The sequence below is a fragment of the Zeugodacus cucurbitae genome, chromosome 6, assembly GCF_028554725.1.
Source record: "Zeugodacus cucurbitae isolate PBARC_wt_2022May chromosome 6, idZeuCucr1.2, whole genome shotgun sequence".
NCBI lineage: Eukaryota > Metazoa > Arthropoda > Insecta > Diptera > Tephritidae > Zeugodacus > Zeugodacus cucurbitae.
Genome location: NC_071671.1, coordinates 63,883,574 through 63,905,882, shown reverse-complemented (window position 1 = coordinate 63,905,882; position 22,309 = coordinate 63,883,574). Strand labels below are relative to the sequence as shown.

General features: G+C 31.7%; 1 protein-coding gene across 1 annotated transcript in view; it reads right to left on the bottom strand.

Moving 5' to 3' along the window:
• Positions 1-11,203: 11,203 nt before the first annotated feature.
• Positions 11,204-22,309, bottom strand: part of LOC105209397 (uncharacterized) — a 187,054-nt gene continuing 175,948 nt past the window's right edge. The window contains exons 7-9 of the mRNA XM_029038455.2: positions 18,765-19,243; positions 17,984-18,177; positions 11,204-12,956 (exon numbers count right to left, since the gene is read on the bottom strand). Of these exons, the coding sequence (XP_028894288.2) occupies positions 12,733-12,956; positions 17,984-18,177; positions 18,765-19,243 (897 nt within the window). The 3' untranslated portion in view covers positions 11,204-12,732. The remainder of the gene's footprint in view (positions 12,957-17,983; positions 18,178-18,764; positions 19,244-22,309) is intronic.

Genomic DNA, 22,309 nt, shown 5'->3' with positions numbered 1-22,309 from the left:
GCAAAATAAATGCATATGCCAATTACACTGAGGGAAATTTATTTAATTTAATAATAATAATAATAGGAGAAAATCGTAAGTTATTTAAATAAACATGTTATAAATTATTAAATTTAATAAATAATAAATAATAAAAATAAAATTAAACTACAAAAAATTATATTTACACTAATATGAAACAAAATTAAAAAAAAAAAAATATTTTCGCTTTAATTTGTACAAAGTAAAATTTATCACCAAGTTATTGTTGTTGTTGTTGCTGTCATTTTCGCTTTGCTAGTGAATTTAAATATACGTAAAAAATTCAGTTTTACGGCAAAATGAAGTTAAAAATTTTCGGGATCCCGATTTTATGATCCCGAAAAAACGGGATTAAGTTCATTGCCCTCTGCTTCATAGTAGTTTGAGTATTCTCTCTATATTCTAACAATGACAATATTATTTTTCTACCAGCTTTTTTTTAAACGTATATTTTATTTATTACAACAATCTGAAAATTTATAAATATATTTCAAGTACAGTACGCAACTAAAGCTTGGCACAAATTTGCTTTGTTACAGTAGAAATCTTTCACAAAGAAAGCTTTATGTTGTAACATAGTCAGGTACTGTACCACAAAGTAAGCTTCAAAGAAAGTTTCAAACCATTATCAACAATTCACAGAGTGACTCATATTCAACAAAAAGCTTGTGGTACAGTACGAAAAAGTTCTTTGATTAGAAAACAATTTGCATCCGTACTAGATAGGTTTTAAAGTGTGTTTACGAAGAAATTTCTTTTAAAAAATTCGAAACCTTTACAATTGAAAAATAAGTGAGAAGAGTTGCCACTTGTTTACAGTTTTATATTTAAATTATTATTTATATTAATTAAGTGGAATATAGGACTATCGAAATCACACTAGGGCAGCTTTAAAAAAATATTTCTAATGGAAACATTATAACAAGGTTACCATCTTTTTCAAAAAATTTATTAAATTAAAAATGTATTTACATTTATTGATTTTAATACACAGGGATAGTCAGGATTTTCAAAAAATTAAATTTTGCATTTCTTAAAAATATTCTCTAAAAAAATTTGATCCAATAATTACTTTTCGAGTTATTCGACTAATAACAAAGAGTGCTCGGGCAATCCAACACGCTAAAGTGGGACTTTAAATGCGTTTTTATCGAAACTTGTTTTAACTGATGACAACTGTAACTCGAAAAACCGCTCTGAAGCTTTTAGAAATCATAATTAGCCTAGGCCGGATCGAGGCTTCAAAAAATTTTTTTTTCAAAAATTTCGATATTTTAAGACCAATTAAATGTCGATTTTTTCCCGAAAATCTAGAAAAAAATTTCCTCACGTCCCAAATTTGTAAATTTTTGAAAAAAAAAAGAAAAATACTTCGATCCGGCCCAGAATTATCTATTTATAAAACTAATTTTTTTATCCAATTCATTTTAGATGAATCTACAAGGACTTATGACTGTCACCGCTAGGACCATTTTTTGGGACTGGATCAACACAAGAAGCTATAACTTGGGAAATTACATTTTTTTTCAATTTTTTGTGACTTCAAGTGATATTTTACTTTTGTAAAATAAAATGTTTTAAAAGCAAAAAAAAAAAATTACTGAAAATTGTAATTGTTTCTTGTCTCTGACTACCCCTTAATAAAAATATATTATTTGTAATTATTTAGTTTATAAACTTACCCATACACATATTTTACAGCAACAAAATAAATTAACACTTAATTTTCATACAATTTAAATTACATTTATTCGCCATTCGTAATTACTTGCTTACAGTTTTCAATATATATATGTATGTTTTAATGTATTTTTTATTTTTTAATATTATTTTCTGATATGCGCTAAACTAATGTTAGACGTTGAAATTTCTTGTTAAAGTTAAGAGAATCAATGCAAGGAATTTTTAATTGTTTATTTTTATATTTTTTTTTTTACATTTTTTGTTTTTTTAACTTATATTATTAAAATTGTATTCTTTTTTTTTTTTTGGTTGTTTTTTTTTTTTGTATCTTTTTAGGTACATAACAGTTTAGATTTTACGCATGCTTACTGCATCTTTGCTTTGAATATGAAAAAGAAATCTTATTTGAAGTAACATTCAGCTTTATACGATTATATGAGAGAAAAACACACATACAGACATATTTGGTTTTTAGATTTACTAGTTTCGCTTTAAAGTCGTCTTTCTTTAAAAAGTATTTAGTTGAATGTTGGTTGAGATTTTTTTGTTTGTTATGTGTTGCTATGTACATGTGTATGTATGCAAGTATGTATGAGTATGTTTATTTAGCGAAAGAAAAAGTATTTTTTTATATATTTTTTGTGATTGAGTTTTAGTTACTAGTTCTTAGCTCATTCCTTAGTAAAGTGAAGTTCAAGTTAAGTTTAAGTTTATTAAGTTTTTGAGTTGTATTTAATACTTTTAATACTTAAAAATGTTGAAGATTTTGCACACCAATTATTTATATTAAATTTTTTGTATTTTTTTTGGAGAATGCTCATAAATATTATTTAGTTGAGAACGGCCAAAAATTTTTATTTGGTTTCACATATATAATATTATTTTTTTTCCATACTTTAGTTGAAAATAAGGATACAGTTTAAAGCATTTAGTTTAGAACAAAACTTAAAGAAGTTATATTTTTATTTTTAGAAAATAATGATTAGTAGCTATACACTTATATCTTATAGTTAATTCTTTATTATATATTTCAATTAAATATATTTTTTTAGTTTTTCTCACTACAAAATATTTTTTATTTACCTAATTTTATTATTTATGTATAAAAATTATAAAAAATTAAATTTCGTTGTTTCTATATATTGTGTGTCTATATAATTAGTTGGGTTATTTTGTATTGCCTACCAAAGTATTTACTTTATCTATATATTAGTAATTAATTAAAGTATGCAAGAATGTATTGCAGGCTTATTTGGAGCATTTATATACATACAGTGTGTATAGGTCAGTATATATAGTTCATAAACTACTTTGAAATCATATAAAATAAAATAAAATAAATTAAATTAAATTAAATTAATTCAAATTAAATTAAATTAAATTAAATTAAATTAAATTAAATTAAATTAAATTAAATTAAATTAAATAAAATAAAATAAAATAAAATAAAATAAATAAAATAAAATAAAATAAAATAAAATAAAATAAAATAAAATAAAATAAAATAAAATAAAATAAAATAAAATAAAATAAAATAAAATAAAATAAAATAAAATAAAATAAAATAAAATAAAATAAAATAAAATAAAATAAAATAAAATAAAATAAAATAAAATAAAATAAAATAAAATAAAATAAAATAAAATAAAATAAAATAAAATAAAATAAAATAAAATAAAATAAAATAAAATAAAATAAAATAAAATAAAATAAAATAAAATAAAATAAAATAAAATAAAATAAAATAAAATAAAATAAAATAAAATAAAATAAAATAAAATAAAATAAAATAAAATAAAATAAAATAAAATAAAATAAAATAAAATAAAATAAAATAAAATAAAATAAAATAAAATAAAATAAAATAAAATAAAATAAAATAAAATAAAATAAAATAAAATAAAATAAAATAAAATAAAATAAAATAAAATAAAATAAAATAAAATAAAATAAAATAAAATAAAATAAAATAAAATAAAATAAAATAAAATAAAATAAAATAAAAATAAAAATAAAAATAAAAATTAAAACTAAAATATAATAAATTTAAAAATTTTATTTGTAAAATGTAATTGAAATTAAATAAAATATTCTTAAATAAAAAAAAAATATTTTATTTTGAAATTAAATAAAATATTCTTAAATAAAAAAAAAAATATTTTATTTTTTGAATTTTATTTTCAACAGTTTTAAAATATATTTTTTTTTTCGACTTAAAATAAAAACAAATTCGCTAATTTAATAACAGCTATAAAATCTCAAATTTTAAAATAATTTCATTATTGCTTTAAGAGCAACTAAAAATATATCATCTTATCAATTACAACTTTAGTTTTCAAAAAAAAAAACCTAAACAAATAGTTTTTATAACAATTAGATTGGACTAGACATTTGAAACAATTTGCTTTTTTTTAATTTTTAAAAAGTTTAATACTTAATTATAGTGATATGTTGCATTTTATAGTAATTTTATGTCAAAAATTATGCTAAGCCATTTAATTATTTCTAAATTATAACTAGAGTTACTAATTATAATTAGAGATACGTATGTATATTATTAATAATTTAGGTCTTATTTAAATAGTTGGTATTTGTTGCCATTGGCAATTGATATGTATCGATTTCATGGTTGATATGTTTCGCTTGTCACAAATTGTACACACTCAAAAAAAGCTGAGTTTAATTCTTTTGCTAAAAGCTAAATTGCTCTAAATTCTATATGTTGATATGTATGCATATGCAGGCGGTGACAATAAATAAAAAATATTAAAGAAACATTTTTCTGATTAATAAAAAAATTTAATTTAAAATAATGTGTTTTGTATGGAAAAAGATTAAACATTTTTTGAAGTTTTCTGCATTACATAAAGCTAATTAGTTATCCAATTCATCAATTAATGCATTTTGATATCTCATTTCACTTTTAGTTATCACATTTGCAAACTAATTTATTAGTTGAGATTTTTCAAATTAATTATTTTTTAATTCTTTATTCATAAAAAAAAAATAATAATGCCATTTTTAAATTCACCTTGCCACCGCATGCTTTATCATTTTAATTATAATAGTTACTTTAGTTTTCTAGATATACCTAGAACTATGCAGAACCTCAAATAATGCTAAAATATTTACGCCTAAAAAGTATGCCAAAACTTAAACTTAATCATATATTGTGCTATGCTAAGTTTGAACATTACTTTTAAATAGTTACCTATATTTTCGCTACGATTTTTTTTAGATTTTAATCCTAAATGTATGCACACCTTTTATTCAGCCTAAATTTTGATATGTTTTTTGTTTGGTTCAATTAACTGCATTTTTAACAGTAGTCGCTTCAAAGCTTGTAAATTTGACTGCTTTGCTTTTAATTAAGTTGCGCTTGAAGATATTCAGCCGCGTTGCAACTAACGCTAACCCAACTAACGCTTTTCGATACGTTGCGTCTACTTTTAGGCGGCTTTAACGCTAAAATATACTTAATTGCTTGATTTCAAGTTATTTGTAAATTTCTTAAGTTAAATTAGTGTTTACTAAACTATTTTTGTAAATTTTTATATTAATTATCGCTCGTTATCTTCCACACACGTATTCTCTCTTTAATTATCTCTATATTTCACACATATTTTTTAAGTACTTCACCCACTTTAACTTATTTTTATCGTTTACAACTTTCATTTGCTTAGAATATGCACACTATAAATAATTAAATACATTTACATATAATTTTATGTTTTTTTTTTTTAATTTTCTTTTAACTTACTTACTTGCTAAAAAATCACATTTAGTTGCTTAAAAAGTTCTTCACTCCTTATAATATCTGTTTCTATGTATATAGGTTCGCATTTTCATACAAAGTAAGATCGAGAAATCACAAAGAATATATGTAAATCGAAAATATTTAATCTGCTGTATTTCGCTAATTTCTTATTTATTAATTTCTACTCTATGTTATAAAAATTAATAAAAAGTTCACGGGGCTTATACAAATGAATATTCTATATATATTTTTGTTCCTAAATAAATAGGTCGATTTTGTAGTTTTCGGTTAACTTAAAATATTACATAATTTATATTGCTTTTGGGGGTTCTTTTATTTTTACAAATATTACTCATTATTTATTTTAGCACGACTTTGTAAAAATTAATATTTTAATGCAAATATAAAAGGATTTTTTATAAAAAATTTGGTGTTTTTAATTTGGTTATGTATATTTGAATGCTTATCTTCTCTTACACAACAACAAACTCATTTTACACTCAAAGGCTTTACAGAAGCTTTTGTATGATCACCTCATGAGAATGTCCTCTTCCTCTTTGAATACCACACTAATTAAAAATAGCCATATTAGAAGTGATGTTCTAGTATATAGAGTGGGGATGTCTCATGAATTTAGGAATTCCGAGTTCGAACTCGAACTTGAACTTAAATAATGATCGAGTGTTTGACATCCAAAGATGATCTAAATATATGTATAAAGTATTGATCCGAGAAACACATTAAATGAAAATATTGCCTGTTTTTTTTAATATTTAAGTCAAGTGGTTAGAAGAGCTCTAGAGCAACGCACCGCTTAACAATTGCTTGAAATTCTAAAAAAATATTAGGTTGGCAAATATCTCCCTTCCGTTTTTTTGCTCTTTATTCAATGGTTTATAAAAAGTGTTACAGTGAGCGGATTTAGTTCAAATATGCACTGTTTTCGTTCGATAATCTGTTGTCATCTAGACGGCAACTGCATTATACCCCCCTCGTAGAAGCCCTTTCCTTATTTGCGAAGAACTCGGACAGCTACTTTTCACGAGCCTCTTTTGCGTTCAACTTTACACCACCAAGGGCGTTCGCCATGGACAGGAACATGTGGTATTCACTTGGCGCTATGTCCGGGCTATATGGTAGATGCGATAAAACCTCCCATCCGAGCTCCCGTAGCTTATGACGAACCATCAACGAAGTGTGTGGTGTGGCGTTGTCCTGGGGGAACACTACACCCTTCCTGTTGGCCAATTCTGGACGCTTTTGGTCGATCGCCTGCTTCAAGCGGTCCAGTTGTTCGCAGTAGATGGTAGAATTAAGCGTCTGGCTATATGGGATCAACTCATAGTGAACGATTCCCTTCCAATCCCACCAAACACACAGCAAAACCTTCCTGGCTGTCAATCCCAGCTTGGGCACTATTTGGGACGATTCAACCGGCCTTCGACAACGATTGTTTTCGCTTGATATTGTCGTATGTGATCCATTTTTCGTCGCCAGTTACCATCCGCTTCAATACTGGGTCGAGCACCCAAACATCAAGCTTTTTTGTGTATCCAGCCTTCCGCAGATGGTTTAAAATGATTTGGTGACTAACTCCCATCTCCTGGGCGATGTCACCAGATGCCACATGCCGTTCTAACTCGATGTTTTCCATGATTTGATCGGTATTCGTCGTCACAGGTCTTCCCACGGCTGGCTTATCCATGGTGTACATAGCGTCGTTTTGTAGGTTTTATCAAGACCTTTCAAAGATGTATAGTATTGGCAGATACGAGCTTTGTAGCGCTTTATACACAGCCGCGAAATTCAAAAGACAAAAAGGCGGAAGGGAGATATTTGTATATTGATAATCAAAAACTTACATGATCTCTTTTTATTGATTCTCATGAAGAGGGTAATTCGATTTTATGATAGATGCTTGACGTTGATGCCCTATAAAATGTTCACTTTCAAGCTTTCTTAAACGAAAGTGACACATGAAAATCTAAGATCGAAAGCGGGAAATGTATCCCTGAAGCCAAGCAAATGTAATTCGTGATCTCAGGCACCGCAGTAGTTAGGTCTTCTGTCTTTAACCAATTAATATTTGACAAAGCTTACAGTTTTTATCATTCAATGACAGAATATTACGACGAAATCTTGAGAATTTTCTTTACCAATGAGTATCTGAGATCGCTTAACTGACATATTTATATATATTTCACGAGCCGACAAATACATTTTTATGAAATTTTCGAAAAGTTATGCTGTTAGTAGATTTTTTTAACCATTTATCGTGAATGTGATATCATTCACGGATCAGAATCAAATCTTAATAGATATTAGATAACTAAAATTTAATTTTTTTAAATTTGTAAAATATCCATAACATTAAAATTGATGGTTTATTTTGTATTTGCTGAAAATATTTTCGGATTTGAAGTTATATCACATATAAATTTCATATGGAAACGCAATGAATAATTAAGAAATTATATACATAAAATATTTCAACATTTTCGGGGTCACACATTTTTCAAATTATTTCACCACACTAATGCTGCTTTCATTAACACATGTGTGGCTGCCAGTTCGTATTTCACGCCAATAATTACAATTATTTAACCAAACCGTGACCATAAAGTTCAAATGAAAATTTTGTTTATGCACTTTCATCAATTATTCACTGTTACGCTTGTCAAATAAACCAAATATGTGCCGTTATTATGACTGGTGGGTGGTTTGATAATTTTAAACCAAATATTTTTTTAATAAAAGCAAAATATTATTTAAATGAAAATACAATGAGTAAAATTATTCAAAAATATTTTCTCATAATTTTGATAAAAATGTTTCACTCTTTTTCATTTCTTTCATTTTTTCTTTCATTTGTAAATATTTTAGTCTGCTTTTTTCGAGTAATAACATTTGCGAAATTGTTGTTGAATATTTTTTGGTACTTTTAAATATTTTCGTTTTATAAATTTTGTGTTTAATTTTTATGTCTACGCTCGATTTGTAGTATGCTTATGCTTAAAGTTTTGCTCAAACACACATATATATGTATGCATGTATATGTGTATACGTTTATGATATATATTGGACTTTCACATAACTTTTGTTTTAGACTTTTTTTCATTCATTTGAATTTGATATGTTTGCTTTTGCTTTTGCGATATGTTTGCATTAGTGAAGTCTCAAAGGAGTATACGAGTATTTTGTAGATATGTATATGTCTCGATTTTGATAAATCTGGTTACATAAATTATGTTTTTCGCACACGATTTCTCACCTCGTACACTTTATATTGCTAACACACAACAAGTATTTTGTATATATGTATGTATATGGTTATATAACCTCGCATGTCTGACGACTGTATAAATTATATTTCGCAACATGTGCTATATATGCTTTAGGTTTCCACATTTTTTTGCTGCGTTTTCTCTATTGCATTTATGCGATTTCGTTTTGACGTGTAAAAATCAGTTTCGCGCAACATAAAATGAATATAACGGTTTCTTATTGCATTCGCAACATTCATCTACTTACCTATGTATATATTAAGAGATATGCATATTCATTCTCACTCACTCGCACACTCATCACTGATATTCTTGAATATCTTCTACATACAGTCATTTGTATACGCCAATCCTTCGAGAGCGTTAGCAACACCTTTGAAGTGTTGCAGCAACTTGCCTTTTTATCGCGATTATCTGCAGTTTTTCCTTTGCATTTATATATGTGTGGGTATGTGCATGTATATAATATTTCTTTATTACATATATGAGAATCACTCAAACCGACGAGAATCGGATTTTAAAGTAAAGAATACAAAACCAATTTTTTATATCAAAATAATTTTTTTTTAAATGTGACTTTGATCATGTGGTCTCTGGTACTAAGGTTAAAGTCCTTAATTTTTATTAATTTGAAAGAAAAAAGTCAACTATTCACTGTTGTTTGATTGTAGTTGCTTGATAAGCTTGGATGATTTACATGACCTACTTCCACAAAATTGGTTGTTTTTATTGTTGTAGCAGTAGAAAATGTTTTGAATAATTCTAAAGAATACCACTGATTTGTCAGTTCTTGGCTGGGTAAAAGTATGGACTCTTTCCAGTGAGATTCGTGGGATGGTAGAACCATTTATTGATATAAATTGGTTAGTAAAAGGTCCCAATAAGGGTAACGTTAACCATCCATCTAAAATTTTAAAATTTTGAAAAAACAATAGTGCCTTGGGGTGTTAAAAAACAAACAGACAGTAACATTTTTCAGATGGTAGAGGGCCAAGAGAACAGGTTCAGGTGTGCTACCACTTTAAATATGACAATTTAGATTATTTGAGTTCTCGTCAAATCCGCATATGATTGGATATCATTTCAGAAACAATTTAAATAATATTGTTTAATAATAGTTAATTATGTCCGTCAGATAATATTGATTTTTGATTTCAATTAAAGGTTTTAGACATTAGTTATTATATTATTCCTTAGTCATCCTTATTGCCATGAAAACTAATGTTCCAAAGATAGGTTATTCTTGGCCAAGATTGTCTAGATGTGGTATTAAAATATGCAGTATTATTAAAAAAATTTCCAAATACATTTTTTTTGAAGAAACGAATATGAGATCATCTTATATAGTATACAAAATTATAATATCCAATTATCTAAAACTTTGACAATACTTTGATTCGTAATCCTTATAGATTTTTATTAGAGTCGGTTATGAGATAACTTTTTCAGGACTTAAAAGGTAAAATACATAACATTAGCTAAGCAAGAATTATAATGAAGGTGAATTATCAAGAATGAGATGAAGATTTTCCTCAAAAAAATCAAAAACAGTCTTAAGAAATTTTACCTACAAAAAAATTAACCGGAAAATACGCATTGAAAAATTTGTATTAATAATTTTGTTGCCCAATAGAATGTAAATGGTGAATTTTACGTTAAGGGGTTAGGGGTACTCATGATTTTCAAAAAAAAAAAATTTTTCTTTTTCGTTAAGTGTAAAATCTTGAAAACATTCTCTGAAAATGTGAAGTTGGTTCGATAATTACTTTTCGAGTTATTCGACAAATAACAAAAACGCTCGGGCACTCCAAAGTGCTCAGAAACATATAGTTAGCGAAAGCTGCAAGCAACCGGTGTCTCGGTGCTATTTTTTTTTAACTGGTGACAACTGTAACTCGAAAACTGCTCAGCAGATTTTTATGAAATTTATACAGCTTTTGTATGTGTGTGATTGGCGTTCAACCGTTTAGTCGGTTATAGCCGAATCGATGAGAGCGCGCCATTCCTCTCTTTCCTTCGCAGTTCGGCGCCCGTTGGAGATTCCAAGTGTAACCAGGTCGCTCTCCACCTGGTCCCTCCAACGGAGTGGAGGCCTTCCCCTTCCTCGGCTTCCTCCGGCGAGTACTGCATCGAACACTTTCAGAGCTGGAGTGTTTTCGTCCATTCGGACATCATGACCTAGCCAGCGTAGCCGTTGTCTTTTTATTCGCTGAACTACATATGTCAATGTCGTCGTATAACCCGTACCCGTCGTCATTCCATCGTCTGCGGTATTCGCCGTTGCCAATGTTCTGAGGACCATAAATCTTGCGCAAAACCCCTAGTGTCATCTCATCTGATGTTGACATCATCTGCGCTTCTGCATCATAAAGTAGGATGGGAATGATAAGCGACTTGTAGAGTTTGATTTTGGTTCGTCGAGAGAGGACCTTACTGTTCAATTGCCTACTTAGTCCATAGTAGCACCTGTTGGCAAGAGTGATTCTGCGCTGGATTTCGAGGCTGACATTGTTATTGCTGTTAATGCTGGTTCCCAGGTAGACGAAATTATCTACAACTTCAAAGTTATGACTGTCAACAGTGACGTGGGAGCCAAGACGCGAGTGCGCCGACTGTTTGCTTGATGACAGCTTTTAGGATACATAATAAACTCAAGCCTGATCGAATGATTTTTTTTAATTTCATTTTTTTAAGACCAATAGATTTTTTCCCAAAAATTTAGAAAAGACTTCCTGAGGCCACCATTTTGTTAATTTTGACGCAGAATTATCTATTTATAACATTTTTTTTTCTTATCGATTTTAGATTAATCCCCAAGGACTTTTGATAGTCACTGCACGGACCTTTTTTTTGGAACTGGGTCAACACAAACTGCTATAGCTTTAGAAATTATAATTTTTTTTTTCAAATTTTCGTGACTTCAAGTAAAAATATATGCCATATTATTACTTTTGTAAAATAACATGATTTAATAGCAAAAACAAAAATTACTGAAAATTCTAATTTTGTCTCTGACTACCTCCTACCTACTCAGAAGAGTAAACATATTTCTAAAATACTACTGTCAAATTGTTAAAGTATTAAACAAAAGTATTATATTTCTTCGCATTTTAGTTTTTATACTGGAAATCATATTTCATTTCTGTTTTTCGCTTATGCCGAAAAAAAATCCGAAAAAACATATACACACATGCATAGGCATATGAGAGTTATTTTTTTCTCTATCTATGCGAAATAATACAATTTCCTCCACCGAACAAAACTTCATTGCACAGAGTTAACACGCTCGTCGACAGGATATCGTTAACACATAAGCACCCGCATACACACACATACTGACACTCTAGTACAGTCATAACATAACAACATCAGCCTAAATGTATACTACATGCATATACACAGCTGTATATATATATATACAACCACATGCAGACTTTCGCTTAAAAGAAATACTTAAAGTTTAAACTTAATGCTGCAACTAGTTGGTTTGTGTTTGACGAACGCTTAGTATCAATCACTATGAGAACGCGACTTAAGCTTAGAATTATACATCATTAAAAGTATGTAGTTTATGTCTATGTATATATGAGTGTGTGTTTGTGTAATTTACATACCTGCGAAAAATCGAAAAATATACATGAGTGTGTGTGTATTAAAATTAATTATGTAACTGAAATTTGTTTTTCCCATCAGTCCTTAATTCTCAATTACAGCTACTGTTGGTCACCCATTGTTACACTGGTCGCTTTGTGGTCGTTTACAGATGGCGCTCCTTCACTTTCACACACCTCACAGCACCGCATATTGGAGACACTATAAGTGTGTATGCGTGTGTGTATGTGTTACTAGTCTTCAAGCGATTGTCCTGCAATTGCTTTATAGACCCATAACCATGTACACACATACAACTACACTGTGTCTCTTTTAGTTGTTTTTGTTGTTCTTCTTGTGTGTGTGTGTTTGCATGCAACCAGCGTCGCCGCCCGCCTACTCTTCCGGCCAGCCAAGATCCTCACCAACCAATTCATAGAATCGTTGATTATGTTCGGCAAAGAATTTTCGCAATTTGGACACGACCACAGGATCAACATGTGGATGCTTGCGTCCCTTCGTTTCGCGCAGGCATCGGTCACCGCTGTCATACCTTAAACAGTAGAAGCCTTTTGTCTCGTTGAAGTAGAAATGACTGTTGGTCACACGATGCTCAATGCCTTTATGTGGCATTCATGGTGTTCACAGTGTGTTGTTTTTGTTGGTTTTTGATGCGCCATGTGAAGTCGCGTTGCAGTTGTGCGACCATCCGATGTAAGGTAAGTAATTGCAGCAGCCGCAATATGAAAATTTAATGCGTTGCAGTTGGCAGTAGTAGCAGCAGGTAACGGTGCAAGCCACAGCGGCGCATGTAAAAGTGTCAGCATTGCAGTAGTCCGTAATAATTGTATGCAAGGAAGGAAGAATGAAAAAAATGCATGAAGTTAGTTGCGGTTTCCTTTTCTTTTTCGCAATGTGAAACAGTAGAAAAGTTAATTGCGAGCTTTTTGTGGTATTTGTGGAGTAAAAATGTGTGCATTCATGCTGCAGGTATGAGAAACATATGTAAAGTATGTGGAGTAAGGTTTCGGTTAGTGAGCATTGAAATGTTAAAAAAATGCCCTAACAAAATATTAAACCATTTTTTGTATCATTTTCTACGAATAGTTTCCAGAATGATACATTTACATATATCTATCTACGTAGAGGCCTAAATAGAGGCATATACGGTGTGTTCAAAAAATAACGGGAATTTTGGTTTTTTGAAAAGTAACTAATTTATTCGTCTACATTAACGTTGTCGACTTCAAAATAGTCCCCATTCGATATTATTCACTTATGCCAGTGATTCTTCCAATTGTCGAAACACTACTCATACTACATTTTTGGAATAGCTTTTGACACTTTCAGCGTTAACTCGTGTGCTGCTGAAACGTCTGTCCTTTAAGATTTTCTTTATTTTTAGAAATAGGAAAATACACAGACAGCAAATACCTTGCGAATATGGAGGCTGTGGCATCGTTAGAGTATTTTTTTTTTTTTGGCAAGAATTCACGAACACGCAACGAAGTGTGAGCTTCTAACAAACGAAAATCACGAAATATGCGCAGAAAAACACACCTAACCTCACCTTAAATTGTAAAAAATAAAAAAACAAGTAAGGAAAGGCTAAGTTCAGGTGCAACCGAACATTTTATACTCTCGCAATTTATTTAGAGATTTACCTATATTTTCGGTGAAAAATTATCCTTACGCACTGAGTTCTTCATGTTTGATATCAGGGGCCTTGAAAAGTCATGGTCCCATTTTGACAATTTTTCCACAAGTGATGTCACAGTTCAAATACAGATTTGTGTAAAGTTTTATTTCGCTATTTTCATCGGTTCCTTATGTATACATTATACAGTGAAAGAATCAGATGAAATTCAAAATTGAGTTATATGGGAAGTAGGCGTAGTTGTGAACCGATTTCGCCCATATTGCACCAGTGTTATCAGGGTGTCAAGAACGTGTTATATACCGAATTTCATTGAAATCGGTAGAGTAGTTCTTGAGATATGGTTTTTGACCCATAAGTGGGCGATGCCACGGTCATTTCCCATTTTGTGAAAAAATCTGAGTGCAGCTTCCATCTGCCATTTCTTATGTGAAGTTTAGTGTTTCTGACGTTTTTCGTTAGTGAGTTAACCCACTTTTAGTAATTTTCAACCTAACCTTTGTATGGGAGGTGGGCGTGGTTATTAACCGATTTCTTTCATTTTTAGACTGTATAAGGAAACGGCCGGAAGAAACGACTGCAGAAAGTTTGGTTTATATAGCTTTATTGGTTTGCAAGATATATACAAAAAACCTATTTGAGAGCGGGGTCACGCCCACTTTTCCAAAAAAAATACATTCAAATGTGCCTCTCCCTAATGCGATCGTATGTTCCAAAATTTTATTTTCATAACTGTATTTATGGCTTAGTTATAGCTCTTTATGTGTTTTTGGTTATCGCCATTTTGTGGGCGTGGCAGTGGTCCGATTCCGCCCAACGAACTTAACCTTCTTATGGAGCCAAGGAACACATGTTTCAAGTTTCATTAAGATATCTCAATTTTTATTTAAGTTACAGCTTGCACGGACGGACAGACGGACAGACATCCGGATTTGAACTTTACTCGTCACCCTGATCACTTTGGTATATATAACCTTATATCTAACTCGTTTAGTTTTAGGACTTACAAACAACCGTTAATACTATAATACAACTATAATACTCTCTTAGCAACTTTTGTTGCGAGAGTATAAAAATGTTGACAGTTGGAAATTCCCATTATTTTTTGAACACATCTCGTAATATCTGCCTTCGATATACCAGTAGCGAAGCGAGTAGTGAATCGAATAAACAACTCTTTACTTTTTCTAATTAAACACAAGTAAATAACTCCCCACATATTTCCAGAGCAAATTGTTTACATACTACATTCTACATATATCTATGTATATGCATATAAAAGCAATCTCGTGATGGATTAGCACTTTGCTACCTTTGTCCACGTTACAAAGCCATAACCAATTATGATATCTTGACTTCTCAGACAATAACAACAACAACTGGCATGCAAAATTAATGTCTATTATGCAACAACACAAATGCATAATTGTCCATATGTACAATATAATGAAAATTTACTATTAAAATATGCTCAATTAGATCTCTGACTTGCATTGTTGAGAGTTAATTTGGGATGACACACATGAATACTTACATTCATGCACCTGAGTACTGCTGCATTTGACTGATTGATTGTTACACCACACTGCCTAAATGGACTGTGAACTGTGTATGCTTATGTGTGTAATGTTTGTGGAATTTGTATTATATTATCATATAACGGAGATGAGATTTATTAATGATTATGAGTCTGTCGTCTACATTCATTGCCGCGAGCAAGTTATTTGTTACCAGGAAACACGTTAATCAGAATTAGAAAAGCAAAAAGGTACACTTCTAATTTACATTTAATGGTTAGTTGTAATGAAGGTGCTATAAGAATTCTAGCGCATTAATCAGACATCAAATCGTGTGAAATAAGTATAATATTTATTTAATTATTTCGCTCATTTACTTGAATAGTGTCATAACTCAAAACTCATTTTTCACAAATAACGACATAATTCAAAGTGGGTCACATTTATGCCCAAGAAAAAGCATTTATTATTTAGAAAAACACCCTATTTGGACCATTTATACTCACCATCGTATATAATATATTACAGGCCACTAGATTTGTCAATAAACTGATGGCATTTTTCTATATTTGCTAAATAAGAGACAATTGAAAACTTTAAATCGCTCTCCTGAAAAATCGACTTTTTTGAGTTGTGACACTATTCAAATAAATGAGCGATTTATCCCCAACCATTATAAACGAATCTTTATAATCTATTCTTAAAAGTGTAGTATAGTTTAAGTAGTAGACTTCTTTCTCAACTTCTACAAAATCAAATTGAGTCTCTTTTCGATAATGTCTATAATTTATCGATTCATTATATCTTCAAATGTCAAATTGAGTCACTTTTCGATAATGTCTATAATTTATCGATTAATTATATCTTCCAATGTCATTTCATAAGTTTAAAAAGTCTAATTTGATGTATAAATCGACGAATTTTTTACTTAAAACTTCTTCCTAATATTATATTTCGACTATGGTTGAAATCGGTTGACAAACTTCAAAAATAAGCTGGATGCCAACTAATTTGCTCACTTTGCTATATATATACTGCATTCATCTAAGAATTGTCGAATTCGGACTATAACTTTTCAAGACCTCAGATACTGAAGGAGGTCCTGTGCCTATAGATTATTATTTTTTATCGAAAATATAGGAATATTTATCAGATATTTTATAGAATTTAAATTTTTCTTCTAATAATTTTTTTCGTTGCCAAAAATGGTCAATCATTACATGTACTATATCTTTACTTTTAATTTTCTCATATATCAAATATTAGAACTCGCAAAATGGTGTTCAGTTACATTCGAACTTAGTCTATCTTTTCGGGTTTATTTTATAATGATTCAAGAATGTATGATAAAAAATATATAATATTGATATGTGAAAACTCTGAATTCTGAATACTTCAGTCAAATAAGTTCCCGTAAATTCTCATTTTAAATTTTTCCACTGAGAATATTTCCAATTTTTTTTCCCAGGTTGGCACAACTGTCAGCCACTATTCCGTCAATTTCTATTGCTATGTGTCATCTAGTTTCTTTACGGCGTCATTAGGAACAAGTCAATCTTTTGTGTGCGTTGCGATTTTTATATGTCTCTCTTTGAAGAATTTATACCAATTGTAAACTATAGTTTTCGACATGGTTGAATCAACAAATGTTTTCTCCAACATTTCAACGTTTTGACACAAGAAATTTCGTTTGAAACACAAAATTCCACACAAACCAATTTTAATTTTTTTAATTACTAACTAATATGAGAATTTCCGGGTAATTATTTGACAGAATTTATAGTATAATTTTACTAAATATACCACTAACATTCATATACCTTTCTAAAGTATTGTTCTGCTTTAATAACTATTCATTAAGTGAAATTTAAACTTCAAAGACCTTGAAGTGCTATTGATACTCGTTACTTTTTTCTGCTGTACATATCTGACACAGACTGACTGACTGAATATACTGCATTACTGTCCCAACAATATAATTCTGTAGCGAGTATATGCAGATGTGCAGAGACGAAAATAAATCCATGTGACATTCCAAATCATTGAATCGTATTAGCTAAGTAACTGAATTGGTGTGAGTTGCTGGATGTTACTGCTGCCCCACAACCAGCATCGCCTATTATTTACTACGAATGCCATTGCGAAGTAATCACGTGCTGTCAGCCATAAGGGCGCTTAGAACGTGCCAATATACCAACACTACAAGTATTTAATGAAAACACGTACTCATGTATAATAACGATATATATATGTGTATGAGAGTCTGCACATGCTTTCAATACATTTTAATCAAATTAGGGCAACACAATTAGCGAAATGTATCAACAGCAGACATACACACACATAGACACACGGTGGCAGACAGGAAGTAATTATGTAGGCAGGGAGTAGACTATTATATATACATATATATATTTATAGATTTGTGTATAGTAGTGAGTGGTGTGTGCGCCGTTGCTAACTAACGACTTACCTAAGAACGTTTCGATGCGCTTCAATTGCGAAACGGGGTCCTCAATTAATCGATCACCATTGACAACGAGTAATTGCTCACGCGGGAAGACTTCCAACCAACGATGCAAATGCAAATGATATAGAGATATGGTTAGCGGACGATAGGACTCATTAACCGTGCCATTGGGGAATATGGCGAGCTCCTCGAATGATCTATGAAATACAAACAAAGAGAGTTTGAGTGTGAAAGAGAGAGAGAGTGAAAGGAATAAGTGTTTAATTAAGTATTTATATAATTAAGTTTCATATAAATATACAAATAATACTATATTTATGTTCCGTACTGCTACTATGAGTGTGATTACGTATACGCCATGGTGTGCCCTTTCAATTTGCATACGCAGTTATCTAGTCAGAAAGCATTTCTGTTTTCGCTCAATTTAAATTGAACGCCAACAGGACGCGCACTTATTTTATTGAATTAACAAATTAAAATGAAAGTCGCGTCTGCTCAATTCATTTAGTTGATTCAGAACGTAAACGTAAGTAACTTGTTACAGCACATACCACTGTGGCGCGGTCTAACCAATGCTTGCCGTGCGGAGTTTTTACAATTTTCTAACGTTTTACATTTCATTTGTATGCAAAATAGACGGTATGAGCACACACTTCCTTTTCTTTGCAACATTTTATTACTGTTTTCATAGCATACACTTTGGCGCCGCAACCGGAACACACACACTTATACATATACAGATACATGCAAATTTGCACTTCCACATTTATTTGTCGGCACTTACTTGCTTGCAATTTGCGCTGCTGCTGCTGCGGCGGCGGCCGCTGAGCCAGTCGTTGGCGCGGTCGTATAGGAGGATTCACCGTGATGATTCCGTGACGCGCCGCCACCCTCAGCATCCACACCACCGCCGCCTCCAATTGCATGATCATACACTTGTGCCGCTGCATAGGATTTGCTCGCTTTGCTGCCATACAGCGCCATATGCTGTGAAGCGCGCAGCTGCTGCTGTTGCTGTGTATAGCCCGGTCCATAGCCAGAGCCAGCCGCGTCGATGGCGCGTCCACGTCGCCTTTGATAGCTGTTGGCGCTGTTGTATTTGGCTGGCGCTGGCGTTGGTGGCGCTGCATCGGCTAGCGGCAACGTGGCCGTGGCCGCGTGACTTCGTAATTGTGTGTAATCAGAAATGGCCCTTGTCACCGGTTCGCGTACAATGAGCAAAAGTTTGATGCTGGCATTCATGGCGCGCACACGTTCCGGCACCTAAAGCGGGCGAAACGAAGAACAAGTGTACGAAGTTAGTAAGTACAAAAAGTATAAATTAGAATTGCAAAATATTTTAAATGTGTAGTGAAGGAGGGAGTGAAAATTCAGTTATTTGCGATTGTGTGTGCTTGTAATGAGTGCAGTATTGAATTTGTCTTCGTTGGAGTTTTTATTTTTTTTTTTGCATTTTATTGACTTTCCTCAATTTTTCCATTGATACTTTACACTTTGCTGCACATGTTTTTTGCTGGCCGCCAGCTGCTGCCAAATTAATTTACTGTTGCGAGTTACTTCTTCGCATATATTCGTATTCTTTATATGCTTTACTTTCCAATAGATGGTGTCCAGTTGGTTCAGCAGTAGAGTATATGCACTCCATTACATACATACATATATACAAGCCACTGTACTGCTAATTAACTTAATAAGTTTAAGGCAGGCGCAAGTTGTGTATCAAAACAACAACACCAATATTCACAGCACATATTAAAAATTGTTGTTGTGAGTAATTACAGTGCTGCAAGGTAGTTGCTGCTTGGGGCAGTAGCTCAGCAGAAAAAGATGTTAAATGTAAATGTAAATGTAAATGTACTCAATTTACAAGAACAAAAAGGAAATAATTACAAAAGCAGAATCAGTATCAATGGAGAATTTAATGTTTAATAGGACCTACGATCAGAAAAATTGCTCAATTTGGAGAAAACGAGAATGAAATGCACCGTGTCACAAATCAAAAGAAAATATTTAAAAAAGAGGATTCCCAAAATTCAACCATAATAATAAGGTATTCACCAATACTTCGGCTAATTGAAGTTATAGACTAATCACACTATAATAATCGAAACAAAAATTTGAAATATCCCATCGGATTAATCGGTATATAGCACTCGATATCAGTTTTGTCGAATTATGCCAAAATATAGTTTATAACATTGATTTAATGTGCCATGTACAGGAACATATACAGATTTTTTTAAAACATGTCACCTAGTCCACGATTTGGAACCAACTCCGCCGATTGCTGGTCACGTACTAACAATACTCAGCTAAGGGGAAAATGTCCTCCTTCTGGTTACTTCTCTCTTATACATGTGCCACTTTTTCGATGCCAAGCATATTTGATAGCTAATTAAAACGAGTCTTAACAGCTATGAATCGATGAGCACTGATATACGAACTCTATGAAGATTATTTCTTGAAAGAAATATATTAGGTTGGCAAATCCCTTCCGCCTTTTTGTCTTCGGAATTTCGCGGTTATATATAAAGCGCTACAGAGCTCGTATCTGGCATTACTACACATCTTTGAAAGGTCTTGACATAACCTACAAAACTGCACTATGACAAAACAACACTATGCAGTTTGGATATTGCGTTCAACAGTTATAGATGTGTAAACATGGAGTTCACTGACGCCGAAATTCGCACTATTTTAAAGTTTTCCTTCGTTAAACGCAAATCCGCTAGAGAAACGTTCCGAGAGATTAATCTGCAGAAGGCTGGATACACAAAAAAACTTGATGTTTGGGTGCGCATTATTTGATGCAAAAAAACCTTCTGCACCGAATCAACGCCTACGATATGCTGCTGAAATGGAACTAACTCGACCCATTTTTGAAGCGAATTGTGACTGGCGACGAAAAATGGATTACATACGACAATATCAAGCGAAAACGGTCGTGGTCGAAGGCCGGTGAATCGTCCCAAACAGTGGCCAAGCGTCCAGAATTGGCCAACAAGAAGGGTGTAGTGTTCCACCAGGACAACGCCAGACCACACACTTCGTTGATGACTCGTCAGATGGGAGGTTTTATCGCATCCACCCGTAGGTTTATCGCATAGCCCGTACATAGCGCCAAGTGATTACAACCTGTTCCTGTCCATGGCGAACGCTCTTCGTGGTGTAAAGTTGAACTCAAAAGAGGTTTATGAAAAGTGGCTGTCCGAGTTCTTCTCAAATAAATAAGGGGACTTCAACGAGGAAGGTATTATGAAGTTGCCGTCTAGATGGAAACTGATTATCGAACGGAACGGCGCATATTTGAACTAAATCCGATCATTGTAACACTTTTTATAAAACATTGAATAAAGAGCAAAAAAGTGGAAGGGAGATATATGCCAACCTAATATATATGATACCCAAGAGTGATTGGTTACGTAAAAACCTTTGCATAATTTCAGTTTTTATCTTAGGGTCTGAACTCATGAACCACCAAGTAGTCTAGAATACCAAAAAATCTGTTCATTTTTTACTCTACTTAAATGAACAGTACTTAAGAAATCTTGACTCACAAGAGATAGATATCAACCAGCTTTATAGAACAACTTTATTAAAATAATGCTAAATGATACAACGTAACCTTTATCTCTTCGATAAATAATTTTAGTTTTTAATTTATAAAGACGATGAATAATTGTATCATAATCCAACTCTTGTGCTCTGCCCCAATCACTCAACATTACAAATCCACTCAGCTCGAATGCCAGCAATTTACTTTTTTAATAACATTATTTCCACCGTTGCACATTAAAATGCGATATTCACTGATTATAAACACTGACCACCGCGCCACACCCCCGCGCTCATGCATGACCTGTTAACTAATACTAATTAAAAACACTTAAAGGGCGCCATGAATTCAATTTTCAAAAGCCAATCCTTTTTACAAAAACAAGCAATGAATATACATACAACAACAGCAAGAAAAGTGAAGCAAAAATATTTATTTATTTTTTTCATTTTTTATGCGACGCCCACACTGACATCTCGCTGAGCAGATGAATATTCAATCGCCGCTAATGCATTAATGTTTCAAGGCCACGCGCTCAACATACAATTATACAATTACACAAGCCGCTGCTAATTACTGACCCTAATAACCGTTGAATAGTCGCGACCGCGTTGCGATGTCATAAATGTTAGCTTGAATGCACAAAATTGGCTTTCGAGCGCTCAAACCCCCGCTTTAATGACTCTGTGGTGCATGAACATGAATGGCACACAAAAAAAGACGTTTTGTCTAGCATATAATTAGGCGCTGACAACTAGTTTTGCTCTTTAACT